This window comes from Penicillium digitatum, chromosome 2 (assembly GCF_016767815.1).
Source record: "Penicillium digitatum chromosome 2, complete sequence".
In the NCBI taxonomy this organism is placed as follows: domain Eukaryota; kingdom Fungi; phylum Ascomycota; class Eurotiomycetes; order Eurotiales; family Aspergillaceae; genus Penicillium; species Penicillium digitatum.
The window spans coordinates 2,824,155-2,850,521 of NC_089385.1; the positions used below are offsets into that span (position 1 = coordinate 2,824,155).

Genomic DNA, 26,367 nt, shown 5'->3' on the forward strand with positions numbered 1-26,367 from the left:
CAAGTAGAAGTGACCGCGAATTTACCTACTAAATGACCGAGGACGCGCTGCGAGCTGTGAGTGCCACCACATGAATTTCAACATTCAAATACTGATGAAATAAGTGTGACCTTTGCCACTTGAGAAAGGTGAAAGAAGTTCAATATGTCTTTTTTTACTGCACAGGGACTGATGTAGTTTAATAGGTTCGCTGTGATAAGCAGCTAAATTGTGCGAAGTGTATCAATGCAGGCGTCGAGTGCAGTCGTACAAGAGCTGGACGACCTCGCCGGCAATCGTCATCGGCGTACGTTTTCACATGACCTCATGTTGGTATACAAATTCTTACCGAATCTAATACAGACTATCTGCTCTTGGAAAAAGATTGTTAACCTTAGAAAGAACAGTTTCAGAGTTTGGATTTCACTCTTCTTTTCTTCTGTACTCCTATTGATTGGTCGATTAGGGGCATTGAAAAAATCACTCCACCAAGTGTTGCAAATTATCTTGATGCAGATACGACATCGAAAAAAAGGAGACAAGATCATGTGTCGCACATTGAAGTTGCCTCCCAACCTGCTCAGAGTGAGTGTGCCATTGACTCATCCACACACCATGCAGAGAAGGCCAGAGTCGTCATCCAAGGAGAGCTCGATGGAAATGACCGCATGGATTGTGAACGAAAGGCAATTCTCAAGTCTGCCTTGCAGTTCGTGGATGTTACTGGGCAGCGGAAAACCTCAATTGCCGACAAATCCTCACCGTTAGAAGTGTCGCATGAAGATTTTCAGCATGATGGTCCATTTATTGCCCCATCACCAGAGCTGCTTTATATGCTTCTTCCAGGTATTCAACGTCATCTTCGTTTCTAATGCAGACACTAATAACAATACAGACCCAACAACTGCCGAAGGAGGTTCTGCCAGCGTACAATGGCCGGACCACATCTCAGATACAACAATGGAGAAGATGGCTTCCACCATTCTCAGTGATGATGACCATGAGCATGGGCAACTGATATACCAGTATTCTATATGCATTTATGTGAAGGCCATCTTCCATCTTTATCAAAAACCGAGAGCATGCAAAGATCCCCGTATCAACGCCCAGTTTCTGAAATCCAAGAAATTATATGAAACGTATGCCTTTCGCGCTCTCAAGAATCTCAGTTTCTTGAATGCCCCAACCCTTTCGTTTGTTCAGGCGTTGCTATCCGCTGTACGTCGTCATTTCTTCTTCAACGAAAAGTTCCTTGCTGACCACTATCGAACAGGCATTTTTCATGCAGTATCTTGGCAACATGAGTCAAAGCTGGATTCTCAATTCATACGCTGCTCGTCTGATTACCGCTCTGGGCTATCATGACATTCGCAATCCGCACGAGAATTCAAGCCTCGACGAAGAGATCAATAGCGCTGTATGCTGGTGCTTTTACCTCGACCGAACTCTGAGCACCCTTCTTTATCGGCCGCTGTCACTGCCGGAGCCTCGTGTCTCTCCCACAAATCTGATTAGCTCCGAGCTGCCTCAGTCCCATATCCCATTAGTGCGAATTTTGTTAGATTTGGCTCAGGTCCAAGGAGAGTTGTTGAATTGCGGAGTGGCGGATCACCCTCGCCAAATAATCGCCAATCATTCAAAACTGCAAGAACGAATGGAGGTCATCAATTCAAGAATACAATCTGTGAGTCAGACTCTGTGCTTGCCATTATTCAAGCTAAGTTGTTCTCCTAGGATCAAGCCTCAGCACCGGGCTACATGGCCTCGGATTGGATGTCATGTGAATTTTGTTACTATGCAATTCTGGTTGACATTCTTCGATCACGCTTGAAATTTGCCTTTTCTCCTTTAACGCACAAAGAATGTGTGTCATATTCTCGCAAATCTCTCAGAGCACTGCGTCATGTCCAGAAACATCTTGCGGATACCCCGGGCTTTGTGGATACGTATCCCACATTTTTGACATGGTTAGTTGGTTTACTTCATTACCCATCCTCCCACTAATATCTTTGCCTTGCCCTCAGGACTGTTCTTGTATACCCCCTAAGTCCATTCTTCGTTCTCTTCTGCAACATCATTGGAGAATTAGATTTGAATGACTACAATCTATTGCAGGACATCACACAATGCCTGTCTCAGTTTGCGGCAAGTCCATACATCTCCAAACTGCTGAAACTTCTGGACTACTTGCAAAATCTCTGTGTGCCATTGATCCAAGCCAAGCAGCGTATGGGTCCACAGGTCAAAGTCCCCACTCTGTACCCTTCAATGAATGGGACCTGGCACGACCGTCCGGCTAGTCCTATTGAGTATGCACATCCCTTGATGGCTGGCTCTCCATATGTGGGTGTTACTGGAGCGTACCCTCAGCAATTGCAAACACCCAGTGCTGGAAGCTATGCACCTGATGATGCATTGATGTGGCAATTGTTTAATAGCCAACTCTCACTGGAGTGGTTCGATGACCCTTTTTCTTATTGAGGATGCGAATAATGTTTGTTGACAGTCGGTTTGGATGAAGCGTCTCCTCTCTCCAATCCTTCCCTTTCTTTCCCTAACAAATCCAGGACTGTCAACCGCTTGTTTGTTTTTATGCTCTCAGTTTTACAAAGGCGGGAAAAAAAAACTTTGTGAACATGATAGGAAATCTTTGCGCGACCATCAGGTACTGCTGTTTCCAGAACCATTCTAGACACCACTCAATCTCTAGAGCCAAAGGGAAAATATACTGGGATTTCATTCTAGTTGTTGTGGATGCAATATCCCTAGTGGGGTCAAATTACGGTTCAGCCTCTCAGCCTTGCTCCGAAACGAATACGCGAAAGAATCGGGGGGCCATCATCTAATTCACATTCTACGAATTAAGGCTATTACCTAGGGCTCACTAGGTATACCAATGGTATCTATGGATATATCATGTTGGACCTTGTTGTGACTCAGCCAAAAAAAAAATAAGGCCATCTAACTTGTGAACGATGACCCTGGACCCCTATCGGATCCTGGGGAATAAACGCCAATTACGGAGTAAATAAGCCAAAGGTTGTAAAAACCATCTTGTATTTTAGGTCATACGGAGTACATCATCTAACGCAGGTTCAGCGTTGAAAATACTTACAGACAACGTGGAAATCCGCCATATTCACATCATTCACTCTCCTTGTACTCCGTAAATACAATAGGGCAAAGTGCATGTGGCAGCTTGTTAACAGCGGTGGAGACGGTACCTCAACTAGCGTGGGCGTAGCTGATGGAATCCTAACTCACCTCCCACATATCCCCCCCCCCTCTCTATCCCTCCCCGAAAACAACTCCTGGATTTGCATATCTACTAGACTTGGTCTCTCCATTACTAAGGCTAGTATATCGCACTCTACGGTTTCATTGGGGATGCCCATAGCCAGCTCTTCGGCAGCGTGTTACCGGCCCGCGTGGTCGTTCCCCTCATTCAAATCAGTTTGATTTGGTTCGAACTGGTCACTCGCTTTGCCATTCACCTGAGTGTCCGAGACCAGACTCACCGGTCCTGCTAATTGATCTGTCGTGCGATCCTGGGCGCGTCGAGTCAGGCCGAGTCGAATCGACATCTGGTCGGACCCTCACCCCTCCGAAACCATGTCGCAATATCCAAACAATCAACAGGCATATTACGGCCAACCTACAAACTCACCAGCATCTGTCCAACCGTCTACAAGCCTCTATGACGGTTATTCGTCCCAAAATCCCGCGACGGACCAACACCTGCCTCGGAGGATGCCGAGTTACAATGCTGGGGATGATTCGGGTTTCTTCAACCCTGCCCAGGCCCAGAATATGAGAGCGACCGAAGAAAACAGACAGTATTCAACACAAAGTAGTGGTTATGGTAGCAGCGCGGGACAGGGTGGCTACAATGTCGTGCAGGGAGGGTTTGAAAATGACAGAGAATCGAGACATTCGCGGACCTCCTCGGACGCCATGTCGCGCATGTCCCCGAGTCGCGCCTCTTCGCAAACCTCCACTATGTCGTATCAATACCAATACTCTGGAGCACACTCGTCCCACCCGGCCTACAATCCGCAGCAATACGGCCTTCCACACACGCAGTCGCAGCCAGTCCTCACTTATAACCCTCAGACGTACACTGGCGCCAGCAATGTTTACACCGCTCCAGCCTCGGGCCATCAACCATATAACCCCGCAGCATACCAATCTACCGCAGTTTCGGGACTAAATTCTCCGGTTTTACTTAGAAGGCAGAGCGCAACTTCACACTACGGGCAGACACCGCCGACTCCACACTCTTACGGATTCTCCCAACAACCAACATTTCCGCCCCCGAGGGGCGTTGATCATCCGTATGGAGGACGTTCATACCAACCAATGTCACCGAAAACATCGCCGTCTTATGTGCCGTTAAGCTCGCCCGGAACAACGCATATGCCTCCGCCTACATCGCGTCCTTATCACAGCAACTCACAGGGGCCCGCGTATGATCTCCCATCTCCCCAGTACACCCCGGCGGTCCCAGGCGGTTCCTTCGAAGAGGAGCCGCCAGCTCCCCCTGTTCATCAGACTCACGCCAACGCCATGTACGGCAGACAGTCAAGTGCATCTCATTCTGGGGCAGGGCGAACCCTGCCGACACCCCCAATGCAGTTAGACTTGTCTCAGCAACAACCGAGGCGTACCGAGACCTTCGCTCGACACCCCCAATCCCGACCTCTTCCTGGACCCCCAATCGATGAAGCCGGGGCAAATGGCAATTACTGGCCGGCGGAAGCTCCCATGCCATACGAAGTCATGCTCGGAAAGGATGAGGCGACGGTGTTGGACTCTCAGAACTTTGCCCGGCGTCACAGTTCTAGAGCATCCCATGCCAGCTCTGCTTCACGCATGCACTTCTCGCCTGATGAGGAACATACCCACACCAACGGTAACATGGAGACAGACACGGAGCATTTCGTCAATTATGATGCGTCCATTGACGAAAGCGATCCCGAGGCCAATGCTGGTCTGATAATGATGCAGGAAGATATAGCGCGTGAGGAGCGTGAGAAAGGGCGGATGCGACGTGAGACCAATGCCTCAGTTGTCAGCTCACGTGGATCCAACATATCACCAAGAGGGCATTCGCCATACTCTGATCCCAACGGTGATGATGATTCCATTCATGACCTAGGACAATACGGAGGAGGCTACCTGGCCAACGTCCCTTATGATGACGAGCCATTCTACAATTCGGAAGACCAGTCGGAACCTACTGCGGATAACAGATTTCCAGGCACATCTGGTTCATTTGGAAGCTCTGTGTCCCCTGAAGACCTTGGTGAATATCATGATGAATATGAGCATCCGCCTATTGCATATGATTACGCCAGACGTCTCCATCACACGCCGGCCGATGCTAGGGTAGATGCCAGTGGCACAGGAGGACTATCGGCGCCCGATGCTTATTCCCGACGGATGAGCTTTGACTATGGCGATGAGGGAGAAACACCATATGACCATACCTATTCTGGAGATCAATCCGATGATGAGAGCCCCCACCGATCCGCACACGAAGATCTGTTCTTTCACCCTGGAATGCGTCCATTGCCACCAGCACCTGTCGAGCCTGCGGGAAATGCCGATCTGATGTCGCACTTGATGCCTGCGGGTACCTATAACCGCCACTTGGAGCAGCAGGATGACTTGGATATTTATTCGCAATATAACAACCCCTCCCTGCCAAACTCTGCAGACTATTATGGCGATGCTCTGCTGAATTCGTCTCAAGTTCCGCGATCGTCATCTTTGTCGGCTCCTATTGGACCTCGTACTGATGCACCCATCAGATCGAAGACCGATGCGGACCGGCTCAGATACAGGCAGCAACAGCAAGAACTTCTCTTGCAGCTTCAGCAAAAGGACCGGTCTCATATCGATCCAGCGGCGGCTATGATGCTGGATCTGCCAAGCATCCCGGCTGGCCGGCGCAAGAAGTTCTATCCCGCGAAGCTATCATCGGAACAATTCAAGAAGTGTAGTGAACCGTGGGCTTTGAGTTCTCTTCTATCCTGGATAAAAGATCTGAGTGAAGACGAAACAGATCTCAGAGAGCAAACGATTGCCGATGCCATGGTGGCTTTGTTCACCCACAAAGTCCCCACCATGAATATTGCTGACGCCGAGACACTGGCTGCCCGAGTTGTGAGCGGTATGCTTGAAGAAGGTGCATTGATCAAAGAAGAAGAATGGGTCAAGTTTGGCCCAGGCACTCTCTCGGGTATCCTGTTCCAGATCACCGGCACTGGATGTTATTCTCCCAGGCTCCACTTACATGAGATGCACATTGAGGATACTGATAGTTTCGCACGATGCTACTCGCATCACTGTATGCGGACATTGAAGAAGGTCAACCTCAAGGCACAGATTATGGCACCGCAGAAGAAAATCGAGGACTGGGTCACTTTCTACAAGGTGCCTAAGGAGGTCTGGGAAACTCATCCCAAGAAAGAGATTGATCGACAAAACAATTTGCACGAGATTGTCACTACAGAAGACTCCTACATCGCGCAACTGGATGTCCTTCGAGAACTTTATCGTGATCAATTGGCTAACATGAATCCCCCAATCATTCCAGTGAAGCGATTACCGAAGTTCTTGGCTGATGTATTTGGCAAGGTCGATGCTGTGAAGAGAGTCAATGAGGATTTCCTGTTGGCACAGCTTAAATACCGTCAAAAAGAACAAGGGCCTTTCATCTCTGGGTTCAGTGATATCTTCCGGGAATGGATTCGCAAAGCGAAGAATGTTTACATTGACTATGCTGCAACCTTCCCAACGGCAAACTATCTTGTGCGCAAGGAAGCTGAGCGCAACCCGCACTTCAAGCAGTTCCTGAACCAAGCGCGGGAACATAAACTGTCAAGTCGCCTTAGCTGGGATACTTTCCTCAAAGCTCCAATTACCAGAATCCAGCGGTACACTCTTCTGTTGGCAACTGTCCATAAGAATATGGTCAAGGATACCGAAGAGAAGACAAATCTGGCACAGGCCATTGAAGAGATCAAAGTCGTGGCGCTGGAATGTGACAACAAAGTAGGAGAGATGAGCAAGAAGGCCGACTTGATGGAACTGGCATCCAAGCTACAATTGCGCCCTGACATGAAGAATGAAGTTGAACTCAATCTCGAACACTTGGGTCGGCAGATCATCCATCGAGGCGAGCTGCAACGTCCTGGAACCCGCACAAGATTCCTGGTCGACACACATGCCATCCTGTTCGATCATTATCTTGTCCTCGCCAAGATATTCACAATGCGTGACCGGGCAGTAAAGTACGAGCGCTATGATATCTCAAAATTGCCCATCCCAATGGACCTATTGGGTCTAGAAAGCACTGACGATGATCCTGTGGGCAAATCATCCGTCAGGGGAGTTTCGACTGTCACGCCCTCCCAGGCGGGCGTTGGCAGCCCTCTTGCACACACAGGGTCTGGTGCATCAAATGGGGCCGTTGACTACTCAAAGGATGACAAGATCCTCTACCCTTTCAAAATCAAGCATTTAGGCAAAACTGGAACATATACTCTCTACGCTTTCTCGGCACAGAGCCGCCTGGAATGGTGCCAAAAGATCATCGAAGCGAAGACAAAGCATGCTGCTGCTCTCTTCTCGCAGAACGCCGAGCCATTTCGACTGCGGGTTCTTGCGGACACTGCGTTCGGCTACTCTGATCAGACATTCGGCTCTAAAAGTGTCACCATCAAGGGCACCCCTCTCCATCGTGCGATCAGAGAAGTCGAGAAGCAATATGAAAATTCGAGGACTCGTCCTCCAGCGGTATGCAAGAGTGCAGTCAACTGTGCCACGGTATTCCAACAGCCACCTGGGCGTATTATGTGTGCAATTGGCACGGAAAATGGATTGTACATGTCAGAGCTCAACAACCCGCGGGGCTGGTATAGGGCTATTCCCATCATGCGGGTTACACAAGTTGCTGTCTTTGAGGATTTCAATTTGCTGTTGTTGATTGCAGATCGGTCTTTGATTGCATATCACCTCGACGTGGTGTGTCCCGCCAATGGGAAAATCTCCCAATCATCTCAGGATTCTGCTCGTCGAGCCCCGCAGAAGCTGTCTGGGAACCGTGAAGTGGGCTTCTTTGCCGCTGGTCGTCTAAAGGACCGGTACTTGGTCCTGTACAAAAAGCGTGAGGGGTTATCATCTACATTCAAAGTATGTACAGTCCCAGCAAACTTCGCAAAGTAACAGCAAACTCACATACAAAATCTAGGTCCTTGAGCCCGTTCTACAGAAATCATCTACAAATAAGAGCCGGCTGTTCTCACGCCGCTCACAAACGGAGTTCTTCCGCGATTACGACGAGTTCTACATCCCCGCTGAAACCTACCGAATTAACATGTTCCACTCCTCACTTGCCATCTCAACCCAAAAGGGCATCGAAGTCCTCACCCTTGATAAGAAACTTTCATGGACTGTACCAGACTTCAGCTCCAACGATACCCAAGATGCACATGATACCCTGAACAGCATTGCCGATCGCATCAACGGGCTCAAACCACTGGGAATGTTCCGTCTCAGCGAGAGCGAGTTTCTAGTAGCTTACCAGCAGTGCGCTGTGTACGTCAACAAGCACGGTGACGTTTCTCGCAGCGTAGTCATGGAGTTCGTGGGCAGTGCGCACACAGCCTGTCTCTATGGCAAGTTCCTAATTCTCTTCAACGACGACTTCGTCGAAGTCCGCAACGCAATGAACGGCCGCTTGCGCCAGGTTATCCCCGGCCACAACGTCGTCTGCATAGACGACGGCAGCAAGGTCGCTGGCTCCCTCAATGGAAATGCACAGGCCACCACCGGTGGTTCGACGGGTCTTTCTAGCGGCTTCTCCGCCCCTAATGGCCCCTCGGCCGCGGGCATGGGCAACACGGTCAAAATTTGCATGCAACATCCAGAGGATGAGCGCAAACAGATTGTCTTGGAGCTTCTCGAGAATGAGGGGCAAAAAGACTAAACCAATCTCTAGCTGGCCGTTTGGGGGTCGGCCTAAATTCACCTATGATTTTCATTTTGGATCTCAGACTTCTCTTGGGGCTTGCATCTGCCACTCGCACCTTGCCTTTTTTTTTTGGTTCGCATTTTCGTGCACCTTTCATTCGCCTCGGCCTGATCTTCATCCAATTCTACTTTAGGGTCTTCTTTAATTCTCCGCCATGGTTACACCTTTTGTCTATGGACGGTGCCTGATTCCCCTCCCTTCATATGCTTGTTTTATACCCCTTTTCTTCCTCTCCTGCGTCGCCATCACGGAAGGCCATTCTACTTCTACTTCGAAGGCTTGGATTGGTGGTAATTGACCGCTTCTGCCCACTGGGGTTGTTCCCCAGCCTACTTGATGAAAATGCTGTACATAAAAAAATGTCGTTGCATCTCATGACCTGACGATTCTCTGAATTCCGAATACTTTTGGTTCATGGGCTACTATTTGCCCTTGCGAAATTTGGATTTAGTTGGTGGAAACAAATAGATCTAGAAACTGTATTCTGATCTTGACACATTTACATGAATCGCAAATACTTTGTAGAATTCAGTACATGTGCGAAGAGCGCTACATCGAACCCAAATGTCCAACAAGGAAGAAAAGATCCTGTAGTAGGATTCTTTCTAAGATGGATTTTAAAATCCATTCCATTCCGAGGGGAACCACGCAATCGGATATTGAATTCAAATATCCAAACCAAGAGTTGTAGTACAAGATTGCATGAGGATCTTAACAAAGGGATCGACAGTGATAAAAAAATCCCCAGATGAGATGGCGGTCAAGCGCACATGACATAGAACAGCATGCAAGAAAATCATGAGTCAAACTCAACGAGCTTGCTAATAACCTCGCCATCACGGACTGTGGAAGAGCCACGGCCCACAACAGAAGCTGTAGAGCCAGAAACTTTGCGAGGAGCGTGGTTCGCAACCTCCTTTCCGTCCAATAGAGAAGTTCTCTCTTCCTTTCCGCCGCCAAGCACCTCGGCTCCTTCAAGGAGGTCACGGTCAGCATCACGAACAACACTACGGCGCTCCGGATCAGCGCCGTATGCGCCAGCACCCCAGCTAGGGATACCGCCAGGGATGGCAGCGGCAGCACTCTCACGACGGGGATAGTCGTCATCGTCATCGTCGTCTTCTTCTTCCTCACGGCCAAGAGCGTTACGTTCGAGATCGCGCTGCGCCTCGTCCATTCGCTTTTTGACTTCGGCGGCCATGCGGATTCCATCTGAGACAATGTTGTCGAGGACGCCACGTAGGCCCTTGCCTGGTGGCACAATGCCTCCCGAGGCGCCGGCGACGGGTGCTGAACCGGCAGAGAATCCGGGGGGACGGATACTGCCGAGGTTGGAGAAGGTTGTGAGGTTGGATGACATCGAGGATGATGCGGCCAGAGCTGCGGGGTGAGGGTGGTCGGAGAGGTAGAAGGATTGAGGGAAGTAGGATTCAAAGAACTGTTCTAGAAGTTCGTCGGCCAGAACAACCATTCGGAAAGTGGGGAGTGTGATATGCAGGGGATTGTTAGGGTCGAGAGCGGGGTTGGCAGACTCGGATGCTAAGCGGTTATGGTCGTTACTGTCTGATTCGGCGGTGGACTTGGATGATTGGGGGGTTGCGTTTGGTGCTGGAGAGTTGGTGCCATCAATGTCAATCAGGTTTTCTTCTTCGTCGTCATCGTCGCCAATGGCAAATGAGTCTAGCTTCTCAGTTGCCTCTGCCGTTGTATCTTGCTGATCTGTTTTTTGGTTCTCTAGGTGGCTGGGATCGGCGTATTCGAAACAGCGACGGATGAACGCGCTGACACTACCAAGGAATTTCTCGTCGGTAGTGAGCGAGTTCCTAGCGTGGTCGCGGTCTCCTAACGAGTTCAGATTTTCCACGGATGGAGTGGCCGTAATTGTGCCTTCAAATCCATGCCGGGACAGGAACAACAGCGCCTCGGATATTTTGAGGATGCCCTCGCGGTCAACCTGGCCATTTCCACTGTCATCGTACAGGTCGAAGAAATAGTTGATATTGTTCATGATGTCAGGGGATCCCTTCAGGCGGGCAAGACCATTCACTACATTTTGGAGATTCAATCCCTCCTCGGGATCTGTGGCCCACTTGCGGTAGAGGCGTTGCATGAACTCATGATCTGCTGGCTGCCGGCGATTCGCCCACAATGCCGATTTTCCGGATGAGGATTCTTGCGTCGATGGTCCAGGGGACTCAGCGACCGCCCATTTGGATGTGGCGGCTAAAAACTCCCGGAAAGCATCATAATCCATATGTGTGGGGCTAGGTCCAAGACCAACACGACCAACTTGGGTATCCGCAGGAGGAGCAAGCATAGAAAGGCGTTGGGATTTCTTCCTCTCTTGTCGCCTAGCCTCTTCCTCGATAACTCGTTGGCGCTGTTCCCACTGGTACAGCGTTTCATAGAAGCGATCGTATATCGTTCCAAGATCATCCACGCTCAGGCGTTTGCTTTCGGGTCCGAGGTTGCGGATAGATGTACGCTTTGCGAAAGTCTCGATATTCTCTAGCACAGCCCCCTTGTGCTTTTCGCGGGTCTCGGTGATCGTGCTGTGAGTGATGCCAGAAAACTCCTTGAAAGCAACCACCATCAATTCTTGGAATCTAGTAATAGCGCGCAGCTTGGGATTCTCTGATCTCGGGTGGGCAGATTCATCCAATCGTGAGAAATACGACTTCAAGACAGAGATAAACGACCCATCATCTTGTGTCTCGAGAAGCTCCTCGCCGTTAACTCGGAGAATGGCAAGACCGACCTGAAAGAGGACTTTTGGCCCTTCTAAGAAAAACACATCCAAGACCCGGAAAGCAAAGACGAGCGGCATGGAGTTGATGTAAAGGGAGAGAAACCATGGCAAGGATACCACAGATAGTTGTACATCTGATTTGGTGAGGTGATCCCAGAGTACTGGCATTGTTTTCTCAACTAGAGACTCAAACACCTTTTGGTCGAGTAATGTGCCGTACATTGTTGTTGAATAGTAACCGGGAAGAAGACGGCCACATAGCACAGAGAGAAGGGAAAAGGCCTGGGCCTCTGACATATATCTGGTCAAGTTAGTAGACAGCCTTGGCAACTTGAGATACTGAACATACATCAACAATGCGGCAACTACAATGTTCATTGCTTGGCAATACCCAATCTCCGGATCAATCCAACTGTAGGCAGTGAGGACTCTCCGCAAGCGTCCAATGCCTTCTTCGCTCTGAAATCCAGGATATTCTGGTAGACTGCGATTCAAATCTTTTTCAATCTCATCAATAGCAAGGGACTCCTGTCCCTCAAATTTGGCCAGTGTCTGTTGATACAGCTTCGGAGAGTTTATACGAAGGAACAGGGAGCCAGATGTAAGCTCCCATATTTCTCCGCGTAACCGATTTGGCAACCCAACTCTGATTAGCTTGTGGAAAGTTGGTTGACGAACCAACGTAGCATTTCGACCATTTTCTAGTGGAGATCAGTCAAAATGTCGGAATTTCCAATCCAAAAAAAGGTTTAAAGTCTTGTTACCTCGAAAATATTCGCCCCAAAGTCTCATCTTGCTACGGTCACGCAGCTTGCGTGCATCACCAGGGTAGCGGAAAATTAGACCCAGCCCCGCATCTGGGGGCTGACGAGCATCGGCCTCCTTCCCGTCTTGTGTCTTTCCCTTTGCACCGGAAAGCAGATATTCCGAATAACAATCCGAGACGACGGTCCGCACGTTGTCAACCTCCTTCATTCCTTCCCGCAGGCCTTTTTTCAGTGTGTCACAGAATCTCTCGCAGGCCTGTCTGCTACCGACAAGCTGCAATATAAGACGTTGGGGGGCGAAGTTGGGTTCTTGTGGCTTATTGAGCAAACCATTCCATGTCGTGAGCGCCAGGGAGAAAACGTGGTTGGCGCTATGAAGGCGTTCGACACGCCGTATGCAGGAAAGCGGTAGAATAAATCCATTACCAGATGGCCCAGTGCCGTGTGTCTGGCCAGTCCAAGTAGTTGAGGCACTCGCTGTGGCAGAGGGAATGAAGCTCGTCGGCTGGGTTGAAAAGCAGATGAAACGTTCACTTAGATGCAGACGTCCGGTGTATGTAATTCCCGCCCGTTCAACCTTTCGGGAGCCATCTCCTTGATTTGCTGAGGAGTTTGGTAGTGTTAGAACGAGATCAGCGGTGATCTCTTGAAGCGGGTTCTGGGAATCAGGGAGGCGGAATTGTTGCCGGAACAGCGATGCCTTGGAGGGATTGTGATCGGGTGAGGATAGGGCGGGAATGGTGAAATTGGCAGGGTCAATCAGGCTCTGGGCCTTCTGAACGAAGGAGGACCACGGTATCATGTTGGAAGGTGAGATTTGTGAGAATGTCCTGAAGCCGATAACCGATGATGTCGGGATCAAGCTACAGTTGGGGACTTTGAGACCAGCGGATCCGGGCTAGGAATGGGAAAAAAAAAGCCCGTGCGTAGTTTAAATTGGAGCTTCAAGGTCATCGTACAAGCTAAATCATCCTTTGCCGAGGACTAGGCCTGCAGAACAAGTGGATTAAGTCGGGTGTGGTTGTCGGATTGATAAGAGGGGGCGTGATGATGCCGGTTTCACGTGACTGTCCTCAGCCTTATCCATAGCTTGGCATCACAGCATTCAAGTTTAATACATGGAAAGGTCTTCTGTAGGAAGTCTTCTTTCCGTAGTCCTGGCCTTGTGTATTGTGTGGGATCTGCACTGTGGGCCAATAGCATATGGGGGAAAGACATCTGCCAAAGACATCCAAACAAAGTGTTTTACCGCCTATATACACTCTAGCGACATACAACACGAACAAGGATGAAAAAAAGTCTGTACAAAAGAATGCCAGAAGGTTGTTCGAGCCTGCATACCCGACAGACTATTCTTGTGTCTCATATATAACGAGTGTATAGTTTAAATAGCAAGAGACTCGACAATATCCTTCGCTGTCAGGATAGAACATCAGTCAGTGCATTGGACTAAGACCTTACAATGCTATACTATAAGAGAAATGCCGAGATAATTCAATTTAAAAAGGCTTGACTAACATGAATTTAAACAATGCAAAGGCCTGAGATGAGAGGACACAAACATATTATTGTGGAACAAAATAAACGGGGATTAAACCACTTGTCCAAGCTTAAAATGAAAGCAAAAGAATACTTTGAAACCATACAGAATAAAAAAAGGCCAGGGCTGAGAAGCTTGATATGATAGTGAAAGAAGATGTTTAAATCAAATAGGATGTATGTGAAATAAATGAGAACAAGAGAATGCTGGAACACAAGATTTGGAATAGAACATGATGTAAGCAAAACCAAAAGCAAAAAAACCAAATTGAAACAAGACAAGAAACAAAACCGAGCCTAAGGCAATCATTGGCGATTGAAATTGGCCGTGGGATAGCCCAATCAGAGCGAGCAAGTATATACTAATCCAGCACTGTACAGACTGTGCAGAAAACAGCAGAACTTGATTTTTGCTCTTTTTCCATAACTCCTAGGTGTCAGGGAGCCATTTGGAAAGCATTGGCCGCGGAGGAAAAAAAATGGAGCCTGGTTTGGCTAGTGGTTGTTGTAGGGCAACAGACAGCAAATCTGGTGTTTTAGTTTTCGGGGGTTTGTTTTTTGGTTTTTTTCGAGTGATCCGAGCTTCAGCATTGAGTTAGTGTGAGTTTTGGCCATGGGAACAAATGGGAATCCCAATGTGACTGTAATGGCGATAGGCCGAACGACAGACATCTTTGAGGGTTTTGTTTTTGTTTTTGTCCATGTCAATTAACCCTGGAGCGTCAGAAGGCTTGCTATTTCTGGCCCATTGAATTGGCAAATGAGTGGAAAGCCCAGTCTAGCTGGCAATAGCTGTTGATCAAGGATAGTGGAATTGTTTGGGTTCTTGTTCTGCTTGCTTTAATTTTGCTGTTGTTTTTGAAATTATGCTTGATGCTGTTCGGGGTTTTGTTCTTGCTTTCACAAGGGATCTGTCTTGTTCCGGGAAAGATATTGAAAGGTCAGTCCAGCTGGCTGGTGATGGGTTTTGTTCGAAAGGCGACTTGAAAGAGTGCCTTTGTGTCTTATGGTTTTGAATTATTTTTATTGGGTGTAGGAAGGAAAGTCTAGGTGAGACTCATAGTGTGACTGAGCGCCGTCGAGAAAGGCTGATAATGGCTCTTGAACAAATGATAGTAGGCCTCGATTGGAAGACAAGATCAACATGGGAGTTTTTTTTCATCCTTCTTTTTTAGTTCTTATCGAGTGATCCACGGGCCTCAGAGGCCTCATTGTATTCAGGAAGTATCTCGGATGAGGAGCGAGGGATGGTCATGAGGCCCTGCTTTTCACATGCCTCGCCATCCTCCCAGGCGGCCTTGCGCTCCGAAGCAGTGGTGCCACGGTAGCGCTTCCAGAGGAAAACCACAGCCTGGCCGACTAGCATGCCAATGGCACTAGCAGTCAATCCAGCCAGGACACCTAAAACAGCGGGGACTACGATAAAGTGTAAAATGCGAGAGAAAGTGCGGGTGAAAGCGCCGTGGTGGACGTGGCCATAGCCGCCGGGGCCAAACTTTTCACGCCCAGAGCCCTCTTCCCCAAAAGGAGGTGGGGGAGGGAAAGGCATACCGTCATGACCTTCTTCGTGGCGATCCATTGTGTTGTCGTTGTGTTTGCCATGGCAGCTCTTGCGGCCGGCTTTGGCCATGCCCATCACACGAGCCTTGGCGCCAGCCAAGAGACCCCCGATGCGAGAGACCAGAAGTTCCTGCAGACATTTGGCCTTGCCGTGGCACTGCTTCCAAGACAAACGATCGGAGGCAGGGGCGGTGTTTTCGATTTCTGTCCGAGCGATGAAGAGCTCGCCGTTGGAATCCTGTAGAACAGCGATCGCAACGGTATCGACAGGGACCGGGTGGGTCTCCAGGTCGAGAACAGTGAATCGAATATCCAGGAGTTCGTAACCGGGCTCATCAGATGGTGCGACCACTGGCATGATTTCAAGCGCATATCCAACCGGCATGGGAGCGGAGTCCTCTCCCTCTTCATTTTGTTGCACAGCAAGAATTGGGATGGGCGGGGCCGGTGGGAATATTTGGCGGCCGTTGGCCAGCAGGCTGTTGTCTTCGATCGAGAATTCTAGAGACTATGGGGTTTCGTTAGTCAGTTTGATGGGGATTCGATTCTGTCATCCTTACCAGAGATGATGGCTTGCCCTCCGTCCAGCTAACAACACCTTCGTCGTTGGTTTCACGGAGAGGACATTCAAAGCAGGGCAGGTCAACAACCGCATGATGAACATCTTCCAAAAGCATGGGGTGAACATTCACAAATCCATCTTCAATAATATCGACTTTAGGTTCCATCTCGGGGACGACTAGCATGGCACTGGCGCTTAGAGCAGCAGCGCCACCCAGCAAGACGGAGCGCATGAACATGGTAGAATGAGGTAAGGCTTGATGCAAGAATGCAAGTCAGAAGCAAGGCGATGCGACTCTCCTTGAAGTCGATGAGATGAGTGGACTCAAAAACGATGTAGTGAACAGTCCAGAGTACACCGAGGGGGTTATGGAAATGAGCGATCTTCTTTCAGGCGGGGAGTGGAGTGGATGACGCCAGCGTCTGCGTGGCTCGTGCCGTCATTGGTGGACAGCGGTCAGTCAGCCTGCTGACTGTGTAGGCGGCATCTTCCGGGCTTGGAAATTCGCGTTGAGATTCGTAGGCTTCTAAAGATTCTCCCAACGCCAAGTCGCACACCATGGTGTATTATGACTTTTCTTTTTGTGAAAATGGAGATTGAAAGGGCTCTAGTTCCTGCCTATCGTGGATGCGTTTAAAATCATGTTGATGGCTGTATACCGCAGTACAACCCAGTTTAATACATCTCTTTCAGCTGCCTGGAGTGGGCATAAGGTCTTCTTCGAGCCGCATGGCACTGCGGTATACATTTCAAGACCATGAAACACAATTTTGATACTGGCGTGGAGTTTCGCCGGGCGCCGAAACCACTTGCTCAGCCTGGTGAACGTGCAGGAGGCAGCAATTTCTGATTGTGCCACACCAACGCGTACGCCGCAGTGTCGTGTTTTCCAGCTTCTGGGAGATGAAATGATGTCCCCAAATCCCAGGAGCTGGCTGTTCTCTATGCCATATTTCCAGCCTCTAGGGAGTTATATATAGGTCCCATCTCCCAGGGGCTGGCCGGTGTTCCCGTGGCATGTTCTGCGGGCTGACCATAGAGGTGGTATTGTTTGTGCCATTTTGCCAGCCCCTAGGAGGTAATGCTCTCCGCTTCCAGGTGCTGCCTATTGCTGAAATTTGAATGGCTAGCCTGCTGAACACGCAGATGGTAGAATTAATACCATATTGCTAGCCCCTAGGGGGTAAGTATAATGTGCTCGTCTCCCAGGGGATGGCTGGTTTTCCCGTGGCGTGTTCAGCGGGCTGACCATGTAGCCAACTCCCAGGTGATCATATCATGTCCCCTATCCCAGGAGCTGGCGTGCTGTTGCTAAAGGTAGCATGGTCAGCCCGCTAAACATGCAGATGGCAGCTTTTGTGCCAAGTTGCCAGCCCCTGGGAGATGTACTCCCAGATCCCAGGGGCTAGCTAATGTTCGTGCTGCTTGTTCAGCAGGCTAACCATGCAGACGATATTGTTTGTACCATCGTGCCAGCTCCTAGGAGATCGTATAATGCTCTCCGCTCCCAGGAGCTGGCTGTTGCTAAAAGTAGCATGGTCAGCCTACTGAACGCGCAGGCGATATTATACATCATAATCGTGGTATAATCGTTCTCATGCGCGGGCAAGATGACGCCAGTCGCACATCTTCTACCCAGTTTCCTGGGTAGGCGAAGCAAATATACCCGAATATAAGATACTCCCGGGCTCAGAAATCGCACTCGGACATGTTCAGACATGAAATCAAATATCGAATCAACATGGGCTGAATCAACATGGGCTCAGACACGGTGTCGAAACAGTTCTCGAACATGACGCCTTTTAACGGCCGACAAAAAAATCATACACCACCCCGAAGGGTGGGCAACAAACAAATCGTACATGTTGTCATTCGACAACCGACACAAATAAACATCGCCCACCATAAGAAAATCGAACACAACTCAGAACAGGTACCCTTACAAAAATGCTATGGGTGTCGACAATGGTAATTAAACAAGAGTACTCAAACAATCGGTACTTGTTTCGCTGTCTTTGGTAACAGACACATGTTGCTGTAACTGTGCAGGTGAAGCGGTAATCATCGGACTTGCCAGGTTCCTGCCTTGTCGTTGAAAAATCATATTATCCATCAAGAGGTGGCTCATTCGTCCCTCCCCTTGATAGAGCGCGTACCACTTGCCATTAACCGAACAAAGTCCGATCTCCGGCAAAACAACGGAGGAAGACATAGATAATCCGCTCCAAGAATGGAACGTCATACCCGTGCTCCCAGCGCAGTTCCTCCAGGAACTGTTCAGGACCCTCCAAGGCGTATGCCAGGTGCTCAAGGTGATCTGCCCACAGGGGGAAAGACAGCAGCATCACCATCACCATGAGGAATACACCAAAGGAGAGCCAACGAGTTCCTGTCCACAATCCCCTCAGCAAAGCCGATATCTCATGCATGTCTGACTCGTCAGACACAGTGACGGCGGGTGGGTCGGAAGGCCAAGCTCCTGGCATTTGATGACCAGAAGTCGTTGCCTCTTCTCCGCCCATTTCCTCCCGCAGTTCTCCTGCAGTCTGTTGAGCGCTGCAAGTCTGGATTTCGGCGTCCTCGACCCTCTTGGTGCCTTTCGAAACCCCCGCACGGGAATCTGTCCCTGTTGCAACGGCATTCTTGACCGAAGCGTCTTCAGGACTGGCATCCAGGGAAGAGGTGGAGATAATTCGAGGGGTTGCTGTGACCTGCAACCCCTCAGGAGAAGACATGATGCTAGGATGAGCTTGAGTCCTTGCCGCTCGCATCGCAAGCAACACATCGAGGTGCGAACGAGTACCGGTCCGCAGGATCGGAACAACAACCTCATTCTCGGTCTGCCAAGTCAGATCTGATTCATTCGGAGTCGGCTTAGTAACAGCAGGCACACTCAGAATTTCATCAGCTGACGATTGCTCAGTCTGGGTTGACTTAATTGGGGCTGGCTCACTAGGAGCAGGCGCACCCACAACTTCATCAGATGGGATGGACACAGTTGACGCGGGAGTAGTGTACTCAAGCACACCAGACTCGGGCATAGTGGACTCCAAGCCAGCTTGAGTCGGCTGGGGAACAGCTGGCGCACTCATAGCTGCCTCAGAGGGCACCTGCTCGGTCGAGACGGTCTCAGTGTGCTCCAGAACAGTCGAAGTTGGCTGAGAGACAGCTGGCTCACTCGTGACTGCCTGATCGGTCTTAACAGACTCAGTGTACTCCAAAGCAGTCAGAGTTGGCTGCGAAACAGCTGGCACACTCATTTCCGGCACTTTCGGGGCTGTGTTCATCACATACACCTCAGAAAGGGAAAGCAAAAGCGATCCGTTGGCTTCCACCATCTCTTTTGTGATCCGTTTCTTGCAGTTTGGTCCTTCGTTTTCGCTGAACTCGACAATTCCCGCTCTGCGTTTTCGCACAGGGAGATTGACGAACTCTATCACCCTCCGGCGTACGTAACGCCGACGACTTCCGGTAAGACGGTCCCGTCGTTTGAAGACCCGGTCGCGATCGCTCGGCAACTTGGGGGTTTCACGGGCAATCATCACACCTTCTGCGATTGTGTGACCAAGTCGGGGCGAAATCGGAATAAAACTGGCATTGGCGGAATCCGGGGGAATCACGGCGCTGGATATCTGACCAGCAACCATCAGGACATCATCGGCATTGGCAGTGACTGCGGGAATGAGTGGGGGCTGACCACTAGATGCCTGGCTCGGAGCCGCCAGGTCATCTTTGTTGTAGAAGGTGATCTTCTGTGCTGGCTCCCAATCCCATTCCATGTAGCCGTCAGTGGCCTCGCCATTCAACTTTGCAACTTCGGAGTAAAAGAGTTGGTTTTCGATTATCATCATGTCGTTGTTCTCCACTTGCTGGGGAGTGATAGTAAGGGTGGTAGCTGGTGCTTCTTGCACCGCTGCATTTTGGTCGCCCACCTGCGACTCATCTGCCTGCAACATATGGGCGGCAAGTTCCTGTTCCGTGGCCTCAGTTTTCACGTTCATGGGTGATCCAGCGCGTGATGATTTGCGACTATCCAATGACATAAAATCAGAAAGAACGCTGGGACTTTCCGATCGAGATCTGACGGAGCAGTCGGCGTCGCCAATGTCTATGCTGATGTACGCATTAACCTCGTGATCCTCGGGCTGGAGCGATCTCGGGCCACGTTCCTTTCCTTTACCGAGCTCCCGCGGGTGAGGATCAAATGCTTGCCCATGGGAGCCTGGTTCCTGGCATCCCACGGCATAGCGACGCTCAATGCCCACGGGGTGGGTCGAAGACTCAGCAATTGGTGCCTTGCGAGTCTGGACCTGGCTTCCCCTTGTGCCTTGCATGGCCGCAGCAAGCATTTTCTCCAAGTTCTTAAAGAGGCCTTTGACTCGGTCCTCTGCACCCGCGAGGCGCTTTTGGCGTTGCAGGCTATAGCCTGCCGCAGCGACTATTTGCCGCAGATCCTGAAGGTCTCTACGGTCCTTTTCAATAGCTCGCCGGACATCTTGGAGGGCGGCTTTTTTTCCTTCCGCCCGTTCAAGATCTTCAGATACCTGGTCCAATTGATGGTCTAGGATCTGGAACTGGGCATCGATTTCTCTAGCCCGGTTGCTAGTAGATTTTTTGCACAGCATTTCCATCTGTCGCTGCTCAACAAAGCAAGTGGTTCTGCGCTGCGTTGAAGTGATTTTAGATTGGAGGGCCGAGGCCTGGGACCTGGCACGGCTTAGCTCCATCTCCTGCCGATGAATTGTCGCTTCGGCATCACTCAGTCTTTCGTTAAGAGCGCTGACTTCGCGCTGTGCTTGACTTGGTCGGGCACCGATGGGGGTGGAATGGGCTGTGTCGGGGCCCACCAGGGGGGTGATCCTGTGCGGAGGACCCTGGTTGATGAGAGAAGAGGAAGGTTTGGCAGTCGAAGAAGGACCTGGGACCATCTGGGGGCCAATGGGTCCCTTGCGGGGCCGGGCGATCAGAGGGATGGCGGGGGTGGGGGCACCCGTCACCTGGAATCCACTGACGCCGTTACGGCGAGCCGGTCCCTGCTGGGTTGCCATGCTGAATTTTTGAAATATGTTAGATATGGTACCTGGAAGAGTTTCTTGCAAAGGCAAATGAACTCACAAAAGAAAAGGTGACACAAGAAAGAATCGTCCAGACAGCTGGAGATATTGTCAAAGGTTGCTGCTAAATTGGAAGTGGTAAGAGACCATGCAAGGAAAAGGAGAAGAGAATCACTAGAAAGACTTACACAACAGAGACACGTCTTGAGACGAACGAGAATGTGTGAGAGAGAAAACGTCTTGTGACTTCCGCCTAGAAACTGGACACAGAAGGCTACGCGACAAGGTGTGAGAATGGTAGACAGTTTACTTGGAAGGACGGTTAGGACTCACCAGAGAAGGGTTCGCAGATTGCTTGCGCTTTGGAGAAAAAGCAGGAAACGAGAACCGACGACTATGGGGAAGAAAGAGAGGAGAGGAGAAGAAAGAGAAGTTGGGAGCGAAGGGCAGAAGATATACCTAGGCCTCGACACACGACGTGAAGGTGAGGCTCTGGAACCCCATTCGTCACTGACCTTAATCAATAACTTGGTCTCACCCCTTTGGGCCAATCAATGGGCTTCCCCATTGTTCATCGGCAAGATCTTGCTTCAACAATGACTATTATAAAATCTCCAATAAAGAGAACAATGGGGTGTCTCCTCAGTCCGTTGAATGCTCATTTTCTGGGAATAGACCGTCTCTTCAACAGTACAATTTTAACCTTCTGGTCTACTCAATTTTACCTTTCCTATGATCAGCTTTGCGTAGATAGGGTACACGGTGACACACGGAGATCTGCGCCATGTGGTTGTGCCGAAGGCCAGTGCACTCGATGAAAGTCTTGGCAATGTAGTGCCATAACGTAGATCCACTATAGTCTATATAGTCTATACAATCATGAGCTACTCTCACCACCGCCCTTGGTCAAACGAGAGGTCTTGTCCCTGGGGTCCTACTCTCTGGAGTGACGGCCGAGTGCCAACTGTCGATCTGCACGCTTTTGTGGGGTTCTACTGCCCTGAAACATGAACATGTTGAGTTTCAAGCCATCATACACTAGGGATCATTGCTGACAGGAGTATTCTATTTGCAAGGGCCGCTCATGGGAGTTTATAGTCCCTCGGTTCCATGAGGCCCCGAATCAGAACACGGTACGGTCCTGGTCCATGACAAGCCAGCCAAACACATCCTGCAACCAACCAGCAAGCTGACGATTGAACTTTACATCGGGCCACAGCAGTCGCAGGTAACAGACCGAGTATGAAAAACGATCACACAACGGCCTTGAAATTTCTCTGAAATTTCATGGAAAAAAAACACGAGATCAAACCGTGCCCGAGGTATGGACACTTAGCATTTATTCCCCAAGTATTTACACAAAGATGGACACGATTGAGAAGCTAGCGCCCTAGAAAGCTTTAACTTGTGAGACGGAACCTTTACAATCACAACAACTGATCTTGTCAAATCATCAACTTGGTTTATTCACCGTCAGCGTGGGTTATGGTGTCGAGGTGTCTGTTCCCTTTAGCGAAAAGTGCTCGACATGTCCGTTTTTCTATGGATAATGACACTAGTTTTTGCTTTGGACTCTATATGAAAACAGTTCGCAATCCTCAAACCACCACCAGCTCTCGCAGCAAATATCTGTCAAGTTGTCTCATCCGCCAGTGAATAAGATTCAATCTATCGATTCACCCCTAATGTTTTCACAACTTCAGAAACTAATTCTCGCTGGCAGACAAGTGATACAGACGAGGGGTATCTGGAAGCGTCAATGGTTTCTACAAAGCTTAGTTGTTGTTTCCCACAACGGCAAGAAGAAGGAAGAAATCTTTTCAGATGAGCAAATCGCGTTCCCAAGCCTGAAGATCAAAGCAACAACATGTTATCATACCTTTTTAGCTTATATAAAGCATGGTCTCTTTTCAATTTGTAGAGACCATTATCACCGAAACCAAGGTCGGGACGAGTGCCTTGCACAGTGGAGACACAAATCTTTAGGCATACGGCAACTACGACTCAGATTGAGTCAAGAAAGACGACAACATCCGAAACAACATGAATGAACACAAATTTTATCTAAAAAATCAAAGGCTCAGTCGTTAAAATTTACCCAAATTCTTAAGGTCGGAAAAGCCGTGGTGTATCATCAATCTCGGAAACGTGCGTTGTTTCATTTGCTCAAAGCTTAGACTTCTTGCCAGTCACGTTAGGTACCTCATCCCCCGAAAGCAAGAATTCTGGATAAGACAAACTTCCACCAGAAGCACCACCTGCCGACATGCGCCAGTTTGCGCCATCGACTGTTCATGTATCAGTATAGTACCTTCATAGAAGTTCTTTTGTGTCATCTGACAACTCACCAACAAGCGTTTGACCACTGACATAGCTTCCAGTGTCTGAGAAAAGATATACGGTGGCATCGGCGATGTCTCGTACATGGCCAAAGCGCCCGAGTGGCTGGGCCTTGGTATAGGCCTCCAGGGCATCTGATGGCAGGAGGCGTTCCAAGCCCTAGGGAATGGTAAGTTAATCAATTTTTGACACAGAAGGAACAGTTTTGGAACTTGCACTAACCTCGGTCGATGCAATAGGTCCCGGCGCAATGATATTAGAAGTCAACCCGCGAGGACCATACTCGATCGCAACACTGTTTGACAAGGAATCGATGCCGGCTTTGGCAACGGATACATGGGTCTGGAAGGGCATACCCCGGTAGTGTATCGTGGCACTGACAAAGATGATTCTTCCACCGGTTCCAATCGGTGATGGTTGAACTGAAGGGTTGTCAGTGCCAGTGATGTACAGATGATCAGGTTTGCTGAATGGTGCACTCACGAGTCTTTGGGTCCATTCTGTGTTTGCTTGCTGACTCTTTTAGATACGGAAGAGTTGCCTTGAGGGTATTATAAGATCCCAAGACGTCAATATCCATTACTGACTTGAATGCATTGACTGAGAGTTGCTCAATCAAGGCGAGGAAGTTACCCGCCGCTCCAGCACTGTCACGTGCCATCAGCATAAGGAATTGAAGGCCGGAGGCAAGTTAATGTATCGACATACATGACAAAATCAATGCCTCCAAGCTCCTTTACACAGCGTTCAACTGCTTGCTGCAAGTTCTCGGGCTTGCGCACGTCCACGGAACCAATGCCAATCACCTTGGCACCGGGTCGGGCTGTTGCGATGTCCCGGGCGACACGCTCGGTCTTATCCACATTGCGGCCAATGATACAGGCGTTGGCACCGAGGTGTACCAAGGCCCGAACCTGGGCACTGCAGATAGTGCCAGCGCCACCTGTGCAGAAGACCACTTTGTTTGCTGGACCAAGGGGTTAATGTGATTTTTCTGTGACAATGGACTACCGAGCTCACCGAAGATCCCATCCTTCCAGGAATCACTCAAATATTCTGTCTTGGGCAGCAGCATTCTGTTTACTAGGTACGTCCCTGAAGAGATTGGTTTGAAGATTGCGGGGGAGTTGGGGGACGGTCAGGAGGTTAATGCCCGTTTCCCCACAGTTGGACCTCGGCTCAACGCCATAAGAGATCAGCGCCGAAATACAACCTTGCAAAGCCCTCCAAGGAATAAAATTAGAGCTGAAGCAGTCAGTTGTTTATCTGGTGAATCACCTGTTGAAAGGATTGGTTTATCCTAATACACATTGTCTATTTGTTGTCTCTGCGTATGTCCAGGGGTATTCGCAAGAGGGATCTGAAGGCCTGCTCTGACCTCGATTGGGTTTGACATCACCTTTCTAAATGGTGTTGGGGCAATCAAAGCCACAGGTAAGCTACTTATCTCGCATTTGATCTCGGAAGAATGAATAAACAGTGTGATATGAGAAGTGGCCAAGAATGAGTTCTCCCATTTCTCAGTAAACCGTGACAGCTAGATTATATACAGTGCGCAATTCGGTTCTGAAATTGGCCAGGAGATCCTATAAACGACTGCATAGATTAAATATCAGATCAAGTGAAATATGTTCTAGACAAGGCTTCCAGACACGAATATCTAAATGTAGAACGAACATCGTAATTCCCCTCTTGTTGCGCTGAAGAACAGCCTCCCGCTGATTGGCTGGCGCATAGGCGGACCGCGACGTCACCGGAAAAGAACCGTCTTTTCTTTGCATTGTTGACGTGGATCTTGGACTCAACTCATCTCAGACTCTATCATCTTCGTCAAACACCACTCTTAGACAAGAAATCGGCGTTGAATTCTATAACATGGCCTGTCCCATCAGCGTCAGCAAGTTTGTTGGCACTGTCTCCCTCGGTCTTCTTACCGTACGTCAATCGCATCTATCGCGTCATGAAAGATGATCAACAAATGCTAACAACTTCTTTCAACTCTAAAGGGCCTCTCCTACTCCACATCAGCCATCACAATTCCAGCTCTACAACTCCTTCCAACAGCGACTACCGCCGCCCGCTCCTTAAACGAAGTAAAGCGCCTAACCCGCCGACATGCCCTGCGCCTCTCCTTCCTGACAAATTCTTGCTTCTGTTTCGCATGGTGTCTTTCATCTCCCCGCCGCCGACACCCGTACATGGTCTGGCTGTGTGCATTTTCTACAATCGGTGCCCACGGCCTTGATTTCTGGTTCAACCGTCACCTCGGCTTCAAGAACTGGGCGTCAGCTGTGATCCGCGACGTCTCCCACTTCTCCCTAGTCCGGGACCCGAACACAGGCAAAGATGAAGACCTTGTTGTAGTTGAAGCCCAGGGCGACGTGAACGGCGAGACAGTTCAGCGCGAGATGGTCCGGGAGCGCCGGCTCCAACGAGCGCGCACTTGGTTGTCTGGTATCGCGCTTTCTATTGGAATTGTTGGTCTTTGGGGGGACAAGAGGTGATAGTTCTTCTCTTTGTCGGGAAGGTCCTTCTTTATGATGAAAACACTGCTTGTTGTTCTATTTCTATTGTCTAGAAAAGCCTCTTTTTTCCCACTGTTTCTTTGACCACGTCCAATATTCTTTGTGCCTTATACCTTTTGTTCTGCTCTCCTCTATTCCGCTTTTTTCCCTATATCATTTGATGGAATCAATCTACTAGCAGGAATGGAGTGACGTCTCAAGTTGAATCCGGCATTTCTGAGCCACGCCTGTGAACTCCCCCATCTGACCAGT

At 49.6% G+C, this 26,367-nt stretch overlaps 7 protein-coding genes across 7 annotated transcripts; 3 read left to right on the plus strand and 4 right to left on the minus strand.

Moving 5' to 3' along the window:
- Positions 1 to 32: 32 nt before the first annotated feature.
- On the plus strand, positions 33 to 2,460 carry Pdw03_7046 (Zn(2)-C6 fungal-type DNA-binding domain; the record flags this gene model as incomplete). The annotated part of the gene is made up of 9 exons (XM_066101535.1): positions 33 to 56; positions 105 to 128; positions 186 to 286; positions 343 to 393; positions 446 to 825; positions 875 to 1,197; positions 1,253 to 1,663; positions 1,714 to 1,946; positions 2,004 to 2,460. The coding sequence occupies 9 exons, from the start codon at positions 33 to 35 to the stop codon at positions 2,458 to 2,460; spliced, it is 2,004 nt and encodes a 667-aa protein (XP_065956618.1).
- Positions 2,461 to 3,591: 1,131 nt separating this feature from the next.
- Pdw03_7047 (Rho guanyl nucleotide exchange factor, putative) lies at positions 3,592 to 8,974 on the plus strand (the record flags this gene model as incomplete). Its single annotated transcript, XM_014678801.1, has 2 exons — positions 3,592 to 8,178; positions 8,237 to 8,974. The coding sequence occupies 2 exons, from the start codon at positions 3,592 to 3,594 to the stop codon at positions 8,972 to 8,974; spliced, it is 5,325 nt and encodes a 1,774-aa protein (XP_014534287.1).
- An 841-nt stretch (positions 8,975 to 9,815) lies between these two features.
- Positions 9,816 to 13,337, minus strand: Pdw03_7048 (GTPase activating protein (Gyp2), putative; the record flags this gene model as incomplete). Its single annotated transcript, XM_014678800.1, has 3 exons — positions 9,816 to 12,069; positions 12,118 to 12,469; positions 12,533 to 13,337. 3 exons carry the CDS (start codon positions 13,335 to 13,337, stop codon positions 9,816 to 9,818), a joined length of 3,411 nt encoding a protein of 1,136 aa, XP_014534286.1.
- A 1,908-nt stretch (positions 13,338 to 15,245) lies between these two features.
- Pdw03_7049 (ABC-2 type transporter family protein) lies at positions 15,246 to 16,434 on the minus strand (the record flags this gene model as incomplete). Its single annotated transcript, XM_014678799.1, has 2 exons — positions 15,246 to 16,142; positions 16,195 to 16,434. 2 exons carry the CDS (start codon positions 16,432 to 16,434, stop codon positions 15,246 to 15,248), a joined length of 1,137 nt encoding a protein of 378 aa, XP_014534285.1.
- Positions 16,435 to 18,361: 1,927 nt separating this feature from the next.
- On the minus strand, positions 18,362 to 21,124 carry Pdw03_7050 (uncharacterized protein; the record flags this gene model as incomplete). The annotated part of the gene is made up of 1 exon (XM_014678798.2): positions 18,362 to 21,124. One exon carries the CDS (start codon positions 21,122 to 21,124, stop codon positions 18,362 to 18,364), a length of 2,763 nt encoding a protein of 920 aa, XP_014534284.2.
- A 2,292-nt stretch (positions 21,125 to 23,416) lies between these two features.
- Pdw03_7051 (Oxidoreductase, short-chain dehydrogenase/reductase family) lies at positions 23,417 to 24,665 on the minus strand (the record flags this gene model as incomplete). Its single annotated transcript, XM_014678797.1, has 6 exons — positions 23,417 to 23,538; positions 23,599 to 23,749; positions 23,813 to 24,012; positions 24,074 to 24,237; positions 24,299 to 24,557; positions 24,611 to 24,665. 6 exons carry the CDS (start codon positions 24,663 to 24,665, stop codon positions 23,417 to 23,419), a joined length of 951 nt encoding a protein of 316 aa, XP_014534283.1.
- An 800-nt stretch (positions 24,666 to 25,465) lies between these two features.
- Positions 25,466 to 26,094, plus strand: Pdw03_7052 (CtnG; the record flags this gene model as incomplete). Its single annotated transcript, XM_014678796.1, has 2 exons — positions 25,466 to 25,525; positions 25,597 to 26,094. The coding sequence occupies 2 exons, from the start codon at positions 25,466 to 25,468 to the stop codon at positions 26,092 to 26,094; spliced, it is 558 nt and encodes a 185-aa protein (XP_014534282.1).
- Positions 26,095 to 26,367: the final 273 nt, after the last annotated feature.